Source organism: Triplophysa dalaica, chromosome 18 (genome assembly GCF_015846415.1).
Source record: "Triplophysa dalaica isolate WHDGS20190420 chromosome 18, ASM1584641v1, whole genome shotgun sequence".
NCBI classification, from domain to species: Eukaryota; Metazoa; Chordata; class Actinopteri; order Cypriniformes; family Nemacheilidae; genus Triplophysa; species Triplophysa dalaica.
The window spans coordinates 14,734,057-14,746,705 of record NC_079559.1 but is presented as its reverse complement, the minus strand read 5'-3'; the positions used below and the strand labels follow the sequence as shown (position 1 = coordinate 14,746,705).

Below are 12,649 nucleotides of genomic sequence, written 5' to 3'. Positions count from 1 at the left end.
GTGACTACGCCACCCCTTGGACCAGACTGGTAAGAGCAAGGGGAATATTTTACAGGAAGCACACACAGGCTTGGTCAACAAAGTAGAAAAGTACAATCTTTATTTTTGTTACAGTAAAAACATTGAGTCGCTTTTGGATTTCAATAAATAACACACAAATTCATCACTTGACACAACACTAAGCCATAAGGGGGTGGGCCACCGAAGTACAAGTTACTCAGGCCTAAGTTTCTGTACCACACGTGAGCTAGGGCACACCACTTTAGAGTAGAACAAACACTACAAACACTGCACAACAATGACAACCAGGCTCTTTGAGCTATTTCTAAGAATACACACTTCACAGCAGTACACTGCACACGTCGTGCTAAATGAGTGAAACACGCTAAGGAAACCAGGCAGGAGCCCGTTGGAAAGTCTATCCAGTGGGCCCAACCCACACGAGGCTAATGTAATGGGTGAAGACAAACAAACAACAAAAATATATATATAAACCGCTAGCCGGTGGCCACTGTCAGTTCACTACACACAGATATTGTAGCACACCGGCTAGTAAAAAAAAAGAAACAAACAAAACAAATAAGTGTCTAAAAAGCAGCACCTGCCCATTCATTCAAACACACTCAAAAGAACAGCAGCAGACAATCGGATTGGCTGAAGACTCTTTAACAAAGAAAAAGAAACAAGAGTTCTAATTAAGTGCTCTATACGCCTAAAATTCATAATCAGTATACATATAGCTACTAAGACACACTCGCTGACACCAGACCCATTAATCGAATGATCGCTTTACTTTTTGCCCATTACCTTATAATCAGAACCATAACATACCTTTCTGCAATAGCGATTGGGTTAGTAGACAGTGTTCCGACGCTTCACGCATTCACCCGTCACAAATGCTGGCGAGCATAACAACAGAGCCCTATTACACCCAAAGCAGTAAACGAACAGGATACGCTAAAAGAACTAGATAAAAGTGTACCTCCTCTGTGCTCGTCAGTCCAGACATTCCATACGCGTTTCGTACGCCTGTTAACAATTACCGACCTCTCCCACCCACATTAGATGACGTAGCGATACGAGGAGGAGTGAAAGCGAGCGGGGGCAAAGAAAGAGGGAGATGAGAGACAGAGAAAAGTGTGCCTCAAACCCACAGGCCACACTTGTACAAAAAATAACACATATTACTAACTACTGTTACTGACTTGGCTTCCATATCGTCTACTGGAGTAAAACTTTCTTTGTTTTCAAAGCCATGGTTTCTTACCTTAAAACATTCAAATACCATATATGAATTAATTAAACAATAAAACGAACAAATACTTTCCGAAATCCCCAACAAAATAAACATTAAACACTAACAAGTCTAGCAATTTATTTCATTTACTTCTGCTTGTACAAGATAACACGTATTACTAACTCTTCAAATTGCAACTGTTGCAGGAACCAGGGTTGTAGCCACCAATGAGGTTTCTGATGTCGTTATTTTTCGTGCTAATAAAACGTGAAATAATTGTCAAGTTGGGCTAACAATATTGTACAAATTGCAAAAAGTTTCTGTTATTGGATTCTACTATACTTACTCTCTGTGCCTCGCTTGTTACAGTGTGTGTCTTTCAGTCTTGATTGATGGTGTGGTGATGCCCCTCCCTCCTTGTTACCCATTCATTACCTTAATACTTTGTGCCCCAGTTTCACATTCTCATTTAGTTTTTCTTCTCATTCCCTGTTTCTCTTGTCTTGTGTCAAATCGTTAAGTTTTTTTCTCACCATGACTTTGATCTTGCTTGTTATCTTCTTTAAATAAAGTTGTTCTCTCTCAATCCCCACAGTTTAGTCCCGTCTCGTTCATGACAAAACTATTTGCTGGTGAACTCTTATTAATTGTAATATTTCAGATTAGTAATATTATATCAAGCAAAAAGGAACTGAATCAATGAGGAAAATGAAACTGACAGATTACATACAATCTCTTAGATGATGTAGGACTTTTTGTGCTCCTTCAGTATCACCCGCACTGAAGCAAAATGGCCTGCATGAGCCAGTCACATTTATGTAAATTACTTGAATATGTAAGAGAAAGGAAAAATTGTCCGTAGGGTGTGAGTGCGTGAGTGAATGAGTGAGTGTGTGTGCCCTGCGATGGGTTGGCACTCCATCCAGGGTGTATCCTGCCTTGATGCCCGATGAGTCCTGAGATAGGCACAGGCTCCCGTGACCCGAGGTAGTTCGGATAAGCGGTAGAAAATGGAATGGAATGTAAGAGAAAGTGAAAGAGTCAAAACTCACTGCATTGCACACAGTAAATGCATTACATTCTGGGGCTAACTGCACTTTTCCTTAACACAGGTGATTATGATGGGATTGTGATTATGAATGACTTTTGGCCACTTAAGCTATGTAGGATTTCAGGTTTAAACCTGTCAGGGCCTGTTACTGTTGCATGTGCTACACTACACACATCATGAGAAAAGAGAGGAGATGATGAAGACAGAGGATGCTGATGATGTCCAGACACTACACTTCAACCACTACACTGACCTTCATGAGATTTCATTTTTGGAATTCCCTTTCTCTATTATTCTTAAAAACAACAAAAACATGCTTGGGCCCAAATGCATTTTATTTAAATTCTATAGATAAAATGCAGGTATCAGTCATGTTTTGCCTGGAAAAAGCGATGTTAGGTCAGATTTTTTTTGAAACAGTGATGTAGCACTTACTACAAAGTCCCCTTCAAAGCAATTCTTTCTCCAGTTTTAGTTTTCTCGTCTTTATATTGTCAAGGTGTTGAAGTTTTTGCTTATAGATGTGTAAATGAACGGACATTAGGACCCAGGGGACGTCACCTCAGAGCGCTTAATTGCTCAGCTGGCTATTTAGTGAGACGTAGTCAGAGCGACAAGCAAGACTGTTGTTCTAGGATAGCGTGTCGCTACAGTGTGGGGAATAAAAGCACCAGGATTGTGGGTCCAAACTAGTGCTGTTTTTGTTTCTTGAGGTTGGAGATTGGCCACTGGAGAAATCTTTTGCAGGTACCAAGTTAGATTATCAAGTGATATGTTGAGAATGATTTTAAAAGCTTGGTATATTGATTCTGTACCTTCTGTCGCAGTAACGCAGTGTGAGATTGTGGGGAAGACGCATGGTGCACACATTTGTTTGCTATTCAGGGAACGTGGGTAAACCGTTGCAGGTACCAAGTTAGATTATTAAATGTTATGTTGTGAATGATTGTAAAAGCTTGGTATATTGATCGGTATCTTCTTTCACCATAACGCAGTGTGAGATTGCGGGGAAGACATGGTTGCAAACATCTGTTTGCTACACAGGGGACGTGTCGAGTCACTGTTTTTTTCCTTATCAGTTTTAGCTATACCAACTGCCTACAATATTTTGTAACCTACCGATTGCTGAGCGCCTTAGGGCCATTTGTGAGAGAGAGAGAGGAGGTTTGTGTTTTTTGAATGTGTTTTTTTTTTTTTTTTTTTTTTTTAATAATCTTATGTATACTCTGTGGGATTCTCTGGTTTGAAATATTCATTGGGTAACGTGTAGTTTTCCCAGGAGACAACTACCTGCAGTGGTGTGCGTGTGGAGTGGAGAAAGGTTGTAAATCACGGATACCATATTTAACTGGGTTGTTTTACCTGTGTATTAATTAATTTATTAAGAGTGACGTGGTGTGCTTTGAATTCTAACACGTCTCCGGAGGAAGACTGTACACACTCTGTACACACCCATAACCATTTGGTGTTTTGATTTGGGAAGTTTCATAGAGTATTACAGTTATCTTTTTAAATTGTTTATATAATTGAACGATTTTGAAATAAACAAATGTATATTTTTGACACACCAGTTTCCATCTGCGTCCTTTAATTAGGGTGGCTTGCGTGAAACCAGATATATTTCTGTAAAAGTACTGGTGGCCACATTTGGCGTAGTCGTGCAGGGTTGTTTGGGTGGTTGCTGGTGGTGTCATCCCCTTCCTCCTCATATCTATGTGTGTGTATATATATATATGTATATATTTTTTTTATCTGTATAACTGGTGGTCAATTAGGGTAAAGGAAAAACAGTGGCTGGCAAGGAGGATTGGAGAAGCAGCCCAAGACCAGCTGGACTTTAACCTCAAGACTTTTTTTTTCCTTTTTGTTTATCACTGTTATTATCATTGTTGTTTTTTTGTTTGTTTTGTCTGTATCATGTCTGTGGGTACAGAAGATCAGATTAGGGCTCTGACCGAGCAGCTCCAGCAGCTGCAGGCTGTTAATACCAGGCTTCAACAAGAAGCATTAGCGGAACCGAATGCTGTGGCAGGACAGGGAGGGGTAACTAGTAGTCAGCAAGAAAGTTTAGTAAACCCAAGTTATGTTATTATCCCAAGAGAGCGGAAATGCCCAAGGTTTTCAGGTAGTAATAGTACTGGATGTCTGGGGGTTGAGGAGTGGGTAGAAGAAGCCCGTAGATGTTTAAATTCCAAACATATGACCCCTACTGAGCCGGCATTGTTTCTGTATGACCTTCTTGATGGGGAGGCAAAGTCAGAGATCCGATTCCGTCCCACGGCAGATAGAAATAACCCTGATCGAATCCTAACTCTTTTGCTTGAAACATTTGGTTGCCCTCAATCTTATATTGAAGCTCAGAAACAATTTTTTCAGCGACGCCAGCGTGATGGGGAATCTTTGCGTGAATTTTCTCAATCCGTAATGTCTTTAATGGAGGTAATTGAGCGTAAGAATCCAAGGGGAATTCCTGATTCTGATGTTGTAATTCGTGATCATTTTGCTGAGTATGTCCTTGATAATATGCTTCGCAGAGAGTTAAAACGTCTCATACGATCCCAACCTAGTATGTCCTTTATTGACGTTCGCAGTGAAGCTCTGCGTTGGTCAGATGACGGAGAGCGTCCTAGTCTTCCACGGGCTAGAGCCTACTCTTGTGATACCCATATTTATGCCTGTGAATTGGGGGTAAATTCAAGTGCTGTAGCAGTAGAACCCAGTAAAGAAATTGGTGAATTAAAAGAAACTCTGCGTAAGCAACAAGTACAACTAGATGCAATTTTGCAATGTTTGTCTAACCCAATCTGGCAAGCTGCACCCAGTGGCCCTAGCACCCAGCCTCGGCGATATCGGTTTGATTCAGAAGGTAAACCTATCTGTATGCGGTGCGGACAGCCAGGTCATATAGCTAGGCGCTGTCGTAATGGGGAGGGAGCCCATCAAGCTGCTACAGCCGGGGAGTTCCAGAGTGGAACTGGGGGTGGAGGTAGAAATACTCATTCCATAGGGCCCTCGGGAAACTAGCTTCACCTAGTGCTCCGAGCCAGGTTCTAGATGGTGGATTGGGTGGCTCCTTTTAAAGTCAACTCTACCTTCACATTCTACGCTCATTGGCCAGTGTCCAGTAATGAAGGTTGTAATTGCAGGTGTTGTTGTGCCATGTCTTGTGGATACAGGCTCAATGGTGTCAACTATAACAGAGGAATTCTTTGCAGAACATTTCCAATCCCAGGGTCAGGGTATTTTGCAGTCATGTGGCTGGCTACAGTTTAAAGCCGCCAATGGACTAAATATCCCGCATAAAGGATATTTAGAGTTGGATGTGGAAGTACTGGGTAGAACTTTGTCTCGAATGGGTATTTTGGTTGTACGAGATCCCCTTGATGTACAGACGCAGACAAGAAAACATGATGTTCCTGGTCTGTTGGGAATGAATATACTGCAAAGTTGTTACAGAGAGCTGTTTGGTCAGCATGGCACTGCGTTATTTCACTCCCCACCAGCTGTACCGGATGTGCTGAAGAACGCTATGTCTGAGTGTCAGACTCTTGAACGTTTAACTGATTCTGAATTTATTGGTAGTGTCTGTATTTATCCAGGTTCCTCCATCTGTGTTCCCTCTGGGTCATTTAAGCTAGTCCCAGCCTTGTGCAGACAGGGAGTTGGTTCACTTATCCCTGCTGCATTCTTAGAACCCCCAGGTATAGGTGACTGGCAACTACCTGCAGACCTCCTGATCCCATGCTTCCTGGTAACTATTGGTGAGGGAACTGTTTATGTACCCTTGGTTAATATAGGTACTCAGGACAGGTGGCTTAGACCCCGTACTTTTTTAGGTAGACTTCAAATGGTTAGTTTATGTCTCCATAGTCAACCTGTGATTTTTGGCAGCGAAGAAAGTTGTGAGAGCCCTACGGTGTTCATTCAGTCGGCTGAAGTAGTAAATCACCCTGTCCCTGGTCTGGCCAATATATCACGGCCTAACCTAGAAGAGGTAGAACAGGAAGATGCTAAGGCCTTGTTGGAGAAATATAGTGTGGTTTTTAGTCCGAGTGACGGGGATTTAGGATGTACGAACTTGATAGAGCATGAGATTCCCCTGCTAGATGTACCTATACGCCAACGTAATAGACAACTCCCTCCCTCCCAGTATGATCTTGTGAAGACTCATATCCAAGATTTGGTAGAGCAGGGGGTAGTGCGGGTGAGTTGTAGCCCTTTCTCCTTTCCCATTGTGGTGGTCAAGATGGTTCGCCAGTGGAATAGAATCCAAGAACGGCAGGGAGTTTTGTATCGGCGGAGTCATGTCCCTGGGGGAAGAGAGGAAGTGTTACAGCTGCTGCGACCACGAGGCTGAGAAGTGAAGTACTTACTAATCTCCATGACCATCACGGGCATCAAGGGGTGGAACGTACTACCACCCTTGTACGTCAACGCTGTTACTGGCCCTTCATGCATCAAGATATTGAACGTTGGTGTCAAGAGTGTATTAGGTGTGTGACCGCCAAAGCTGTACAGCCAAAGGTGAGAACTTTTATGGGCAGTCTGCTTGCTTCTAGACCTCTAGAGATTGTGGCCATTGATTTTACCACGCTTGAACGAGCTAGTGATGGAAAACACATCAGTCACAACAAGGAGGTTCTCTCTACCAAGTTTGCACAAGCATATCCTACATCAGACCAGAAAGCTGTGACGGTCGTGCGTATTCTTACGGAACGATGGTTTTATACCTATGGGGTCCCAAAACGGAGCCATTCAGATCAAGGACGAAACTTTGAGGGAGAACTATTGAAACGTCTTTGCCAGTTGTATGGAATTGAGAAGTCACGTACTTGCCCTTACCATCCAGAAGGTAATGGGCAATGTGAACGCTTCAACCGGCATTGCACGATTTGCTCCGGACACTACCCCAGAACAGAAAAAGAGATGGCCTCAGCATTTACCCCAGCTGTTGTTTGCCTATAACACCTCAGTGCATAGCTCTACAGGGTTCTCTCCTTATGAGTTGATGTTTGGGAGAAAGCCTCTTTTTCCTATAGATTCGCTTCTGGGACTAACCGAAGAGGTGATATCGGGTGGGACGACAGAAGATTGGGTTCGAGATCATCAGATGCATTTAACATCAACCTATCTTCAGGCGCGAACTCAATTGGAAGCTGCAGCTGCTTCTCGAGCACAACATCGTGCGGTCCCATTGCCAATCTTGCCTATTGGCTCATTTGTGTACAGGCGAAGTCATCCCCCGGGTCGCCATAAAATCCAAGACCAGTGGGAACCCGTTGTATATGAAGTAGTGCGATGTCTGGATGAGGCTGGGGTATTATACAAAATCAAGCCAAAGGGCCAGTCAGGCCCAGAGCGGAATATCCATCGACAAGAATTGCGCCCATTGCCAATGCATTTAGGCTCTCTTCTCCCATGTGCGATTGATGCAGAGTTATTTAGAGACGTGCCTAAGGAGAACATGGCACCGAGTCCTGACCCTAGTACAGATGAGGAGTTTGATTTGGGTGTGTGTGCACCGTTGAATCCACATGATTCAGAAAGACCAAGATGCGTTGCAGCCCCGTTGTTATCCGGAAAGCTACATGAACAACCTGCTAGTCCAAGTTCTGATCCCATGGAATTGAGTCAAGACTTTGGGTGTGGTAGATTGGAGGAAGGAGAGCAAGCTCCAATTCAACAAACTCGACGAACCACACGGTTAACAGCAGGCCAGCACTCTAATCGTTTTCATCTTCCTCGTGCGGCTGTAATAAATGGGGATGGTGGGGAGGAGGTTCCAACTCACCCGACAGCCAATTCATTACAGGCTGTGTTTAGACCCTGGTGTTGACAACGGGACGGTGACATTTTAGGAGGGGGTGAATGTAAGCGAACGGACATTAGGACCCAGGGGACGTCACCTCAGAGCGCTTAATTGCTCAGCTGGCTATTTAGAGAGACGTAGTCCGAGCGACAAGCAAGACTGTTGTTCTAGGATAGCGTGTCGCTACAGTGTGGGGAATGAAAGCACCAGGATTGTGGGTCCAAACTAGTGCTGTTTTTGTTGCTTGAGGTTGGAGATTGGCCACTGGACAAATCTTTTGCAGGTACCAAGTTAGATTATCAAGTGATATGTTGAGAATGATTTTAAAAGCTTGGTATATTGATTCTGTACCTTCTGTCGCAGTAACGCAGTGTGAGATTGTGGGGAAGACGCATGGTGCACACATTTGTTTGCTATTCAGGGAACGTGGGTAAACCGTTGCAGGTACCAAGTTAGATAATTAAATGTTATGTTGTGAATGATTGTAAAAGCTTGGTATATTGATCGGTATCCTATGTCACCATAACGCAGTGTGAGATTGCGGGGAAGACATGGTGCAAACATCTGTTTGCTACACAGGGGACGTGTCGAGTCACTGTTTTTTTTCCTTATCAGTTTTAGCTATACCAACTGCCTACAATATTTTGTAACCTACCGATTGCTGAGCGCCTTAGGGCCATTTGTGAGAGAGAGAGAGGAGGTTTGTGTTTTATAAATGTATGTTTTATAAATGTTTTTTTTTTTTTTTTTTTTTTTTTATAATCTTATGTATACTCTGTGGGGTTCTCTGGTTTGAAATATTCATTGGGTAACGTGTAGTTTTCCCAGGAGACAACTACCTGCAGTGGTGTGCGTGTGGAGTGGAGAAAGGCTGTAAATCACGGATACCATATTTATCTGGGTTGTTTTACCTTTGTATTAATTAATTTATTAAGAGTGACGTGATGTGCTTTGAATTCTAACACGTCTACGGAGGAAAACTCTGTACACACCCATAACCATTTGGTGTTTTGATTTGGGAAGTTTCATAGAGTATTACAGTTATCTTTTTAAATTGTTTATATAATTGAACGATTGTGAAATAAACAAATGTATATTTTTGACACACCAGTTTCCATCTGCGTCCTTTAATTAGGGTGGCTTGCGTGAAACCAGATATATTTCTGTAAAAGTACTGGTGGCCACAGATGCATTATTGTTTCACCCAAAAATGACAATCCTGTCATCATTTACTCACCTTGTGATTTCAAACCTTTATGACTGACTTTCTTCTGCAGAAAACAAAAGATATTTTAAGAAAGTTGGTAACTGAACAACACTGATCCCTGTTCACTTCTAATGTACAGACAGAAAACCAACGCAAGGGAATGGAGGCCAGAAAACATCATTCTTCAAAATATCTTCTGAGTTCGACGGAAGGTTTTGTATCTATACAATATAAGTGAATGGGGACCAGTCCTGTTCAGTTAAATCACTCTTGTCCTTCTCCCAGCATGAACCACTCGTGATCCGAGTACTCATCTAATGTGAGCCTGTCGGCAGGTTCCCTGCATACGCTACAGTGTATCAAGTCATGGCATTCTGTATGGTCAAGAGCAATATACAGTAATTTATATTCTTTAGAACACGCAGTCATTTATAACACTGATATACAGTGATAAACAAATGTATTAGACCACCTAAGAGGATGTCATAAAACGGCTTTGTGGACACAACTCAAATGCAGGCAGGTAAAGGGAAAACCAAAAGACTTTATTCTAAAACACAAAAACAAACAACCGCTATGGGGCAAAAACCCGATAAATCATAGAAGACTTAAAACTGAAATACTTCCATCATGAGGAACAAAACAAACCAGTCAAAAATGGTAATCCAAATGATAAATCCAAAAACACGAAGGGAACAATAAATGGGATCAATGTAATCCAACACGTAGACACAAAGAGGCTTGGGAAACAAACAATGAACAGGGGAACACTAACGAGAGATAATGACATAGGGAAGGGGACGGGGAGGTGACGAGACTTTACATTAAGGGAGACTGGCGGGAAGTAGAATGGACAGGTGAGGGAGATGAAACACTAATAGATTACTAACGGAGAAACAAGGGGGCGGAGCTAAACGAAAGACAGGAGGACACACGGCAAAATGTCAAAACAAACCACCACGTGTGTCCACACAAAACAAAACACACTCACAAGACATGATATTGTCATGACACTGTCCCCAAGGCACGAAAACCCAAGACAGGAAGGAACAGAACCCTGACAGAGGAAACAGACATTTTAGGAATCTGTCAAAATCTTGCTGTTAAATAGACTCTTTTTGGACCTGAATAAAAAAAAAACTGCAACCGCATAAGCACTGTCTGTAACGTAAGCAAGAAGTGAGCAAAACATTTAATCAGTAAAAGTTATTGAAGTCACAGAATAACGGCATCCATCATCCCTGTAAGTTTTGCTAATGTGTTACAGGGGGAACACAAAGCTTGGAAACAGTTTTTATAAAAGTGTCATCACATCTGGGCTTAATGCTATAGCAACACAGAAACTCACCACAGTATCCTGGCTCTAGGTTATTGGTAGTTGAGATAAACCTGCCGGATCCAAAATCTATAATTTTCACCTGCATCATATCTGTATTGATCAAGAAGTTGTCGCATGACAAGTCACCATGGTTGACACCGTGCCTAATCCAGTATTTGGCTGCTGTAACTGCTTGGGTCATCAAACGACGTGCCAAGGTTTCACCCAGATGACTTGAATGACATAGGATGAAATCATGCAAGGTCATGCATGGCCGTGGGTATTCCATAGTCATGATGAGCTGATCTTCCAGATACCAGTCGTATATTTTAACAATATAAGGGCATGTCTCTGATTTATGTAGCTCCTGATGTACAGCCACTTCTTTGGGTAGATGCTCGCCCTTAGACTGGTGAAAAAGCACAAAAAAAGGTTAGCTGACTGTAGTCTCATTTACTTTGAGACCACTATAAGAAATGCATTTTCTATATTTTTTCTAATTGATATTATGAGCATAACAACTGAGTATGAATAACATTCATTAATCAATAATTTTTTAATGCTTCAAACAGCTTTAAACACAAGAATAGTTTTGTTAAAAAGATGTTACATGTCAATGTCTCAAATTTGGTAATTTGTTAAGTAACGTAAATAGTTAGAATGTTTGATATTTGTACATGAGATTTTAGATCTGTACAGTATATTTGATATTTTAAATCTTGCCAACTTACAGTATCCACATAACGGATATTGTTTAATGGAGAATGTTTGATGGCGACCTGCAAAAAGAAAAAATCCCTGTAAGCTTTACAGCAGTACATCACACTCTACAGTTAAATTAATTTAAACACATATGGATCAAAACAATGAACACGCATCTCTATGTTTACATTTACATTTAGTCATTTAGCAAACGATTTTATCCAAAGCTACTTACAAAGAGTTTAGGGAGCAATAAGCAATATCATACAGGAGCCATAATACATTAGGTATAAGGATTCGCGTTGTATCATGGGAAATATGAGTGAGCGAGTGTACACTCAAAATCAGATTGCATTGTGAGTAAAAAGTATTGAACAAATGTAGGGAATGGAATGAGTCGTTTACACAGAATTCGGACAAGGCTACAAAATGGCGGACACCCGACATAGTGCACTACATAGGAGACTCACGTGCTGGCTGGCTGGACGTCAGCTGGTTCGGGACATTTGTGTTCAGTCTAGACGAACCAGCTCGGCAATCTATCAGTAAAATAGACGTTTAACATTTAGTTTTTTTCCAAAATTGTTATTTCTAAATGTGCTAAAAATATGTCAGCTGATATAAATATATTCCACTAATGCTTTCAAAACATTCAAAGTACTCTCTAAGACAACTCCAAAATCAGTCTATAGGTAAACCAGTAATTTATGAGAAATTTTGAAAATGCCACCACAACTCACATTAACCTCAAACACAATTTTATTGATATTACAGATTTTGTTAATTTAGACCACCAGCACCGACATTTCTCATCATCAAAACTAACCTGTTGACTTGGCTTCCATATCGTCTACTGGAGTAAAACTTCTTCGTGTAAAGCCATGGTTTCTTACCTTAAAACATTCAAATACCATATATGAATTAATTAAACAATAAAACGAACAAATATTTTCTGAAATCCCCAACAAAATAAACATTAAACACTAACAAGTCTAGCAATTTATTTCATTTACTTCTGCTTGTACAAAATAACACGTATTACTAACTCTTCAAATTGCAACTGTTGCAGGAACCAGGGTTGTAGCCACCAATGAGGTTTCTGATGTCGTTATTTTCATGCTAATAAAAGGTGAAATAATTGTCAAGTTGGGCTAACAATATTGTACAAAATGCAAAAAGTTTCTGTTATTGGATTCTACTATACTTACTCTCTGTGCCTCGCTTGTTAAAGTGTGTGTCTTTCAGTCTTGATTGATGGCGTGGCGATGCCCCTCCCTCCTTGTTACCCATTCATTACCTTAATAGTTTGTGCCCCAGTTTCCCTG

The 12,649-nt window shown here is 41.4% G+C and overlaps 1 protein-coding gene across 1 annotated transcript in view; it reads right to left on the bottom strand.

Annotated features, from left to right (window-relative positions):
• Positions 1–9,828: 9,828 nt before the first annotated feature.
• Positions 9,829–12,649, bottom strand: part of LOC130407199 (serine/threonine-protein kinase prk-2-like) — a 52,997-nt gene continuing 50,176 nt past the window's right edge. The window contains exon 5 of the mRNA XM_056729940.1: positions 9,829–10,361. Within this exon, the coding sequence (XP_056585918.1) occupies positions 10,249–10,361 (113 nt within the window). The 3' untranslated portion in view covers positions 9,829–10,248. The remainder of the gene's footprint in view (positions 10,362–12,649) is intronic.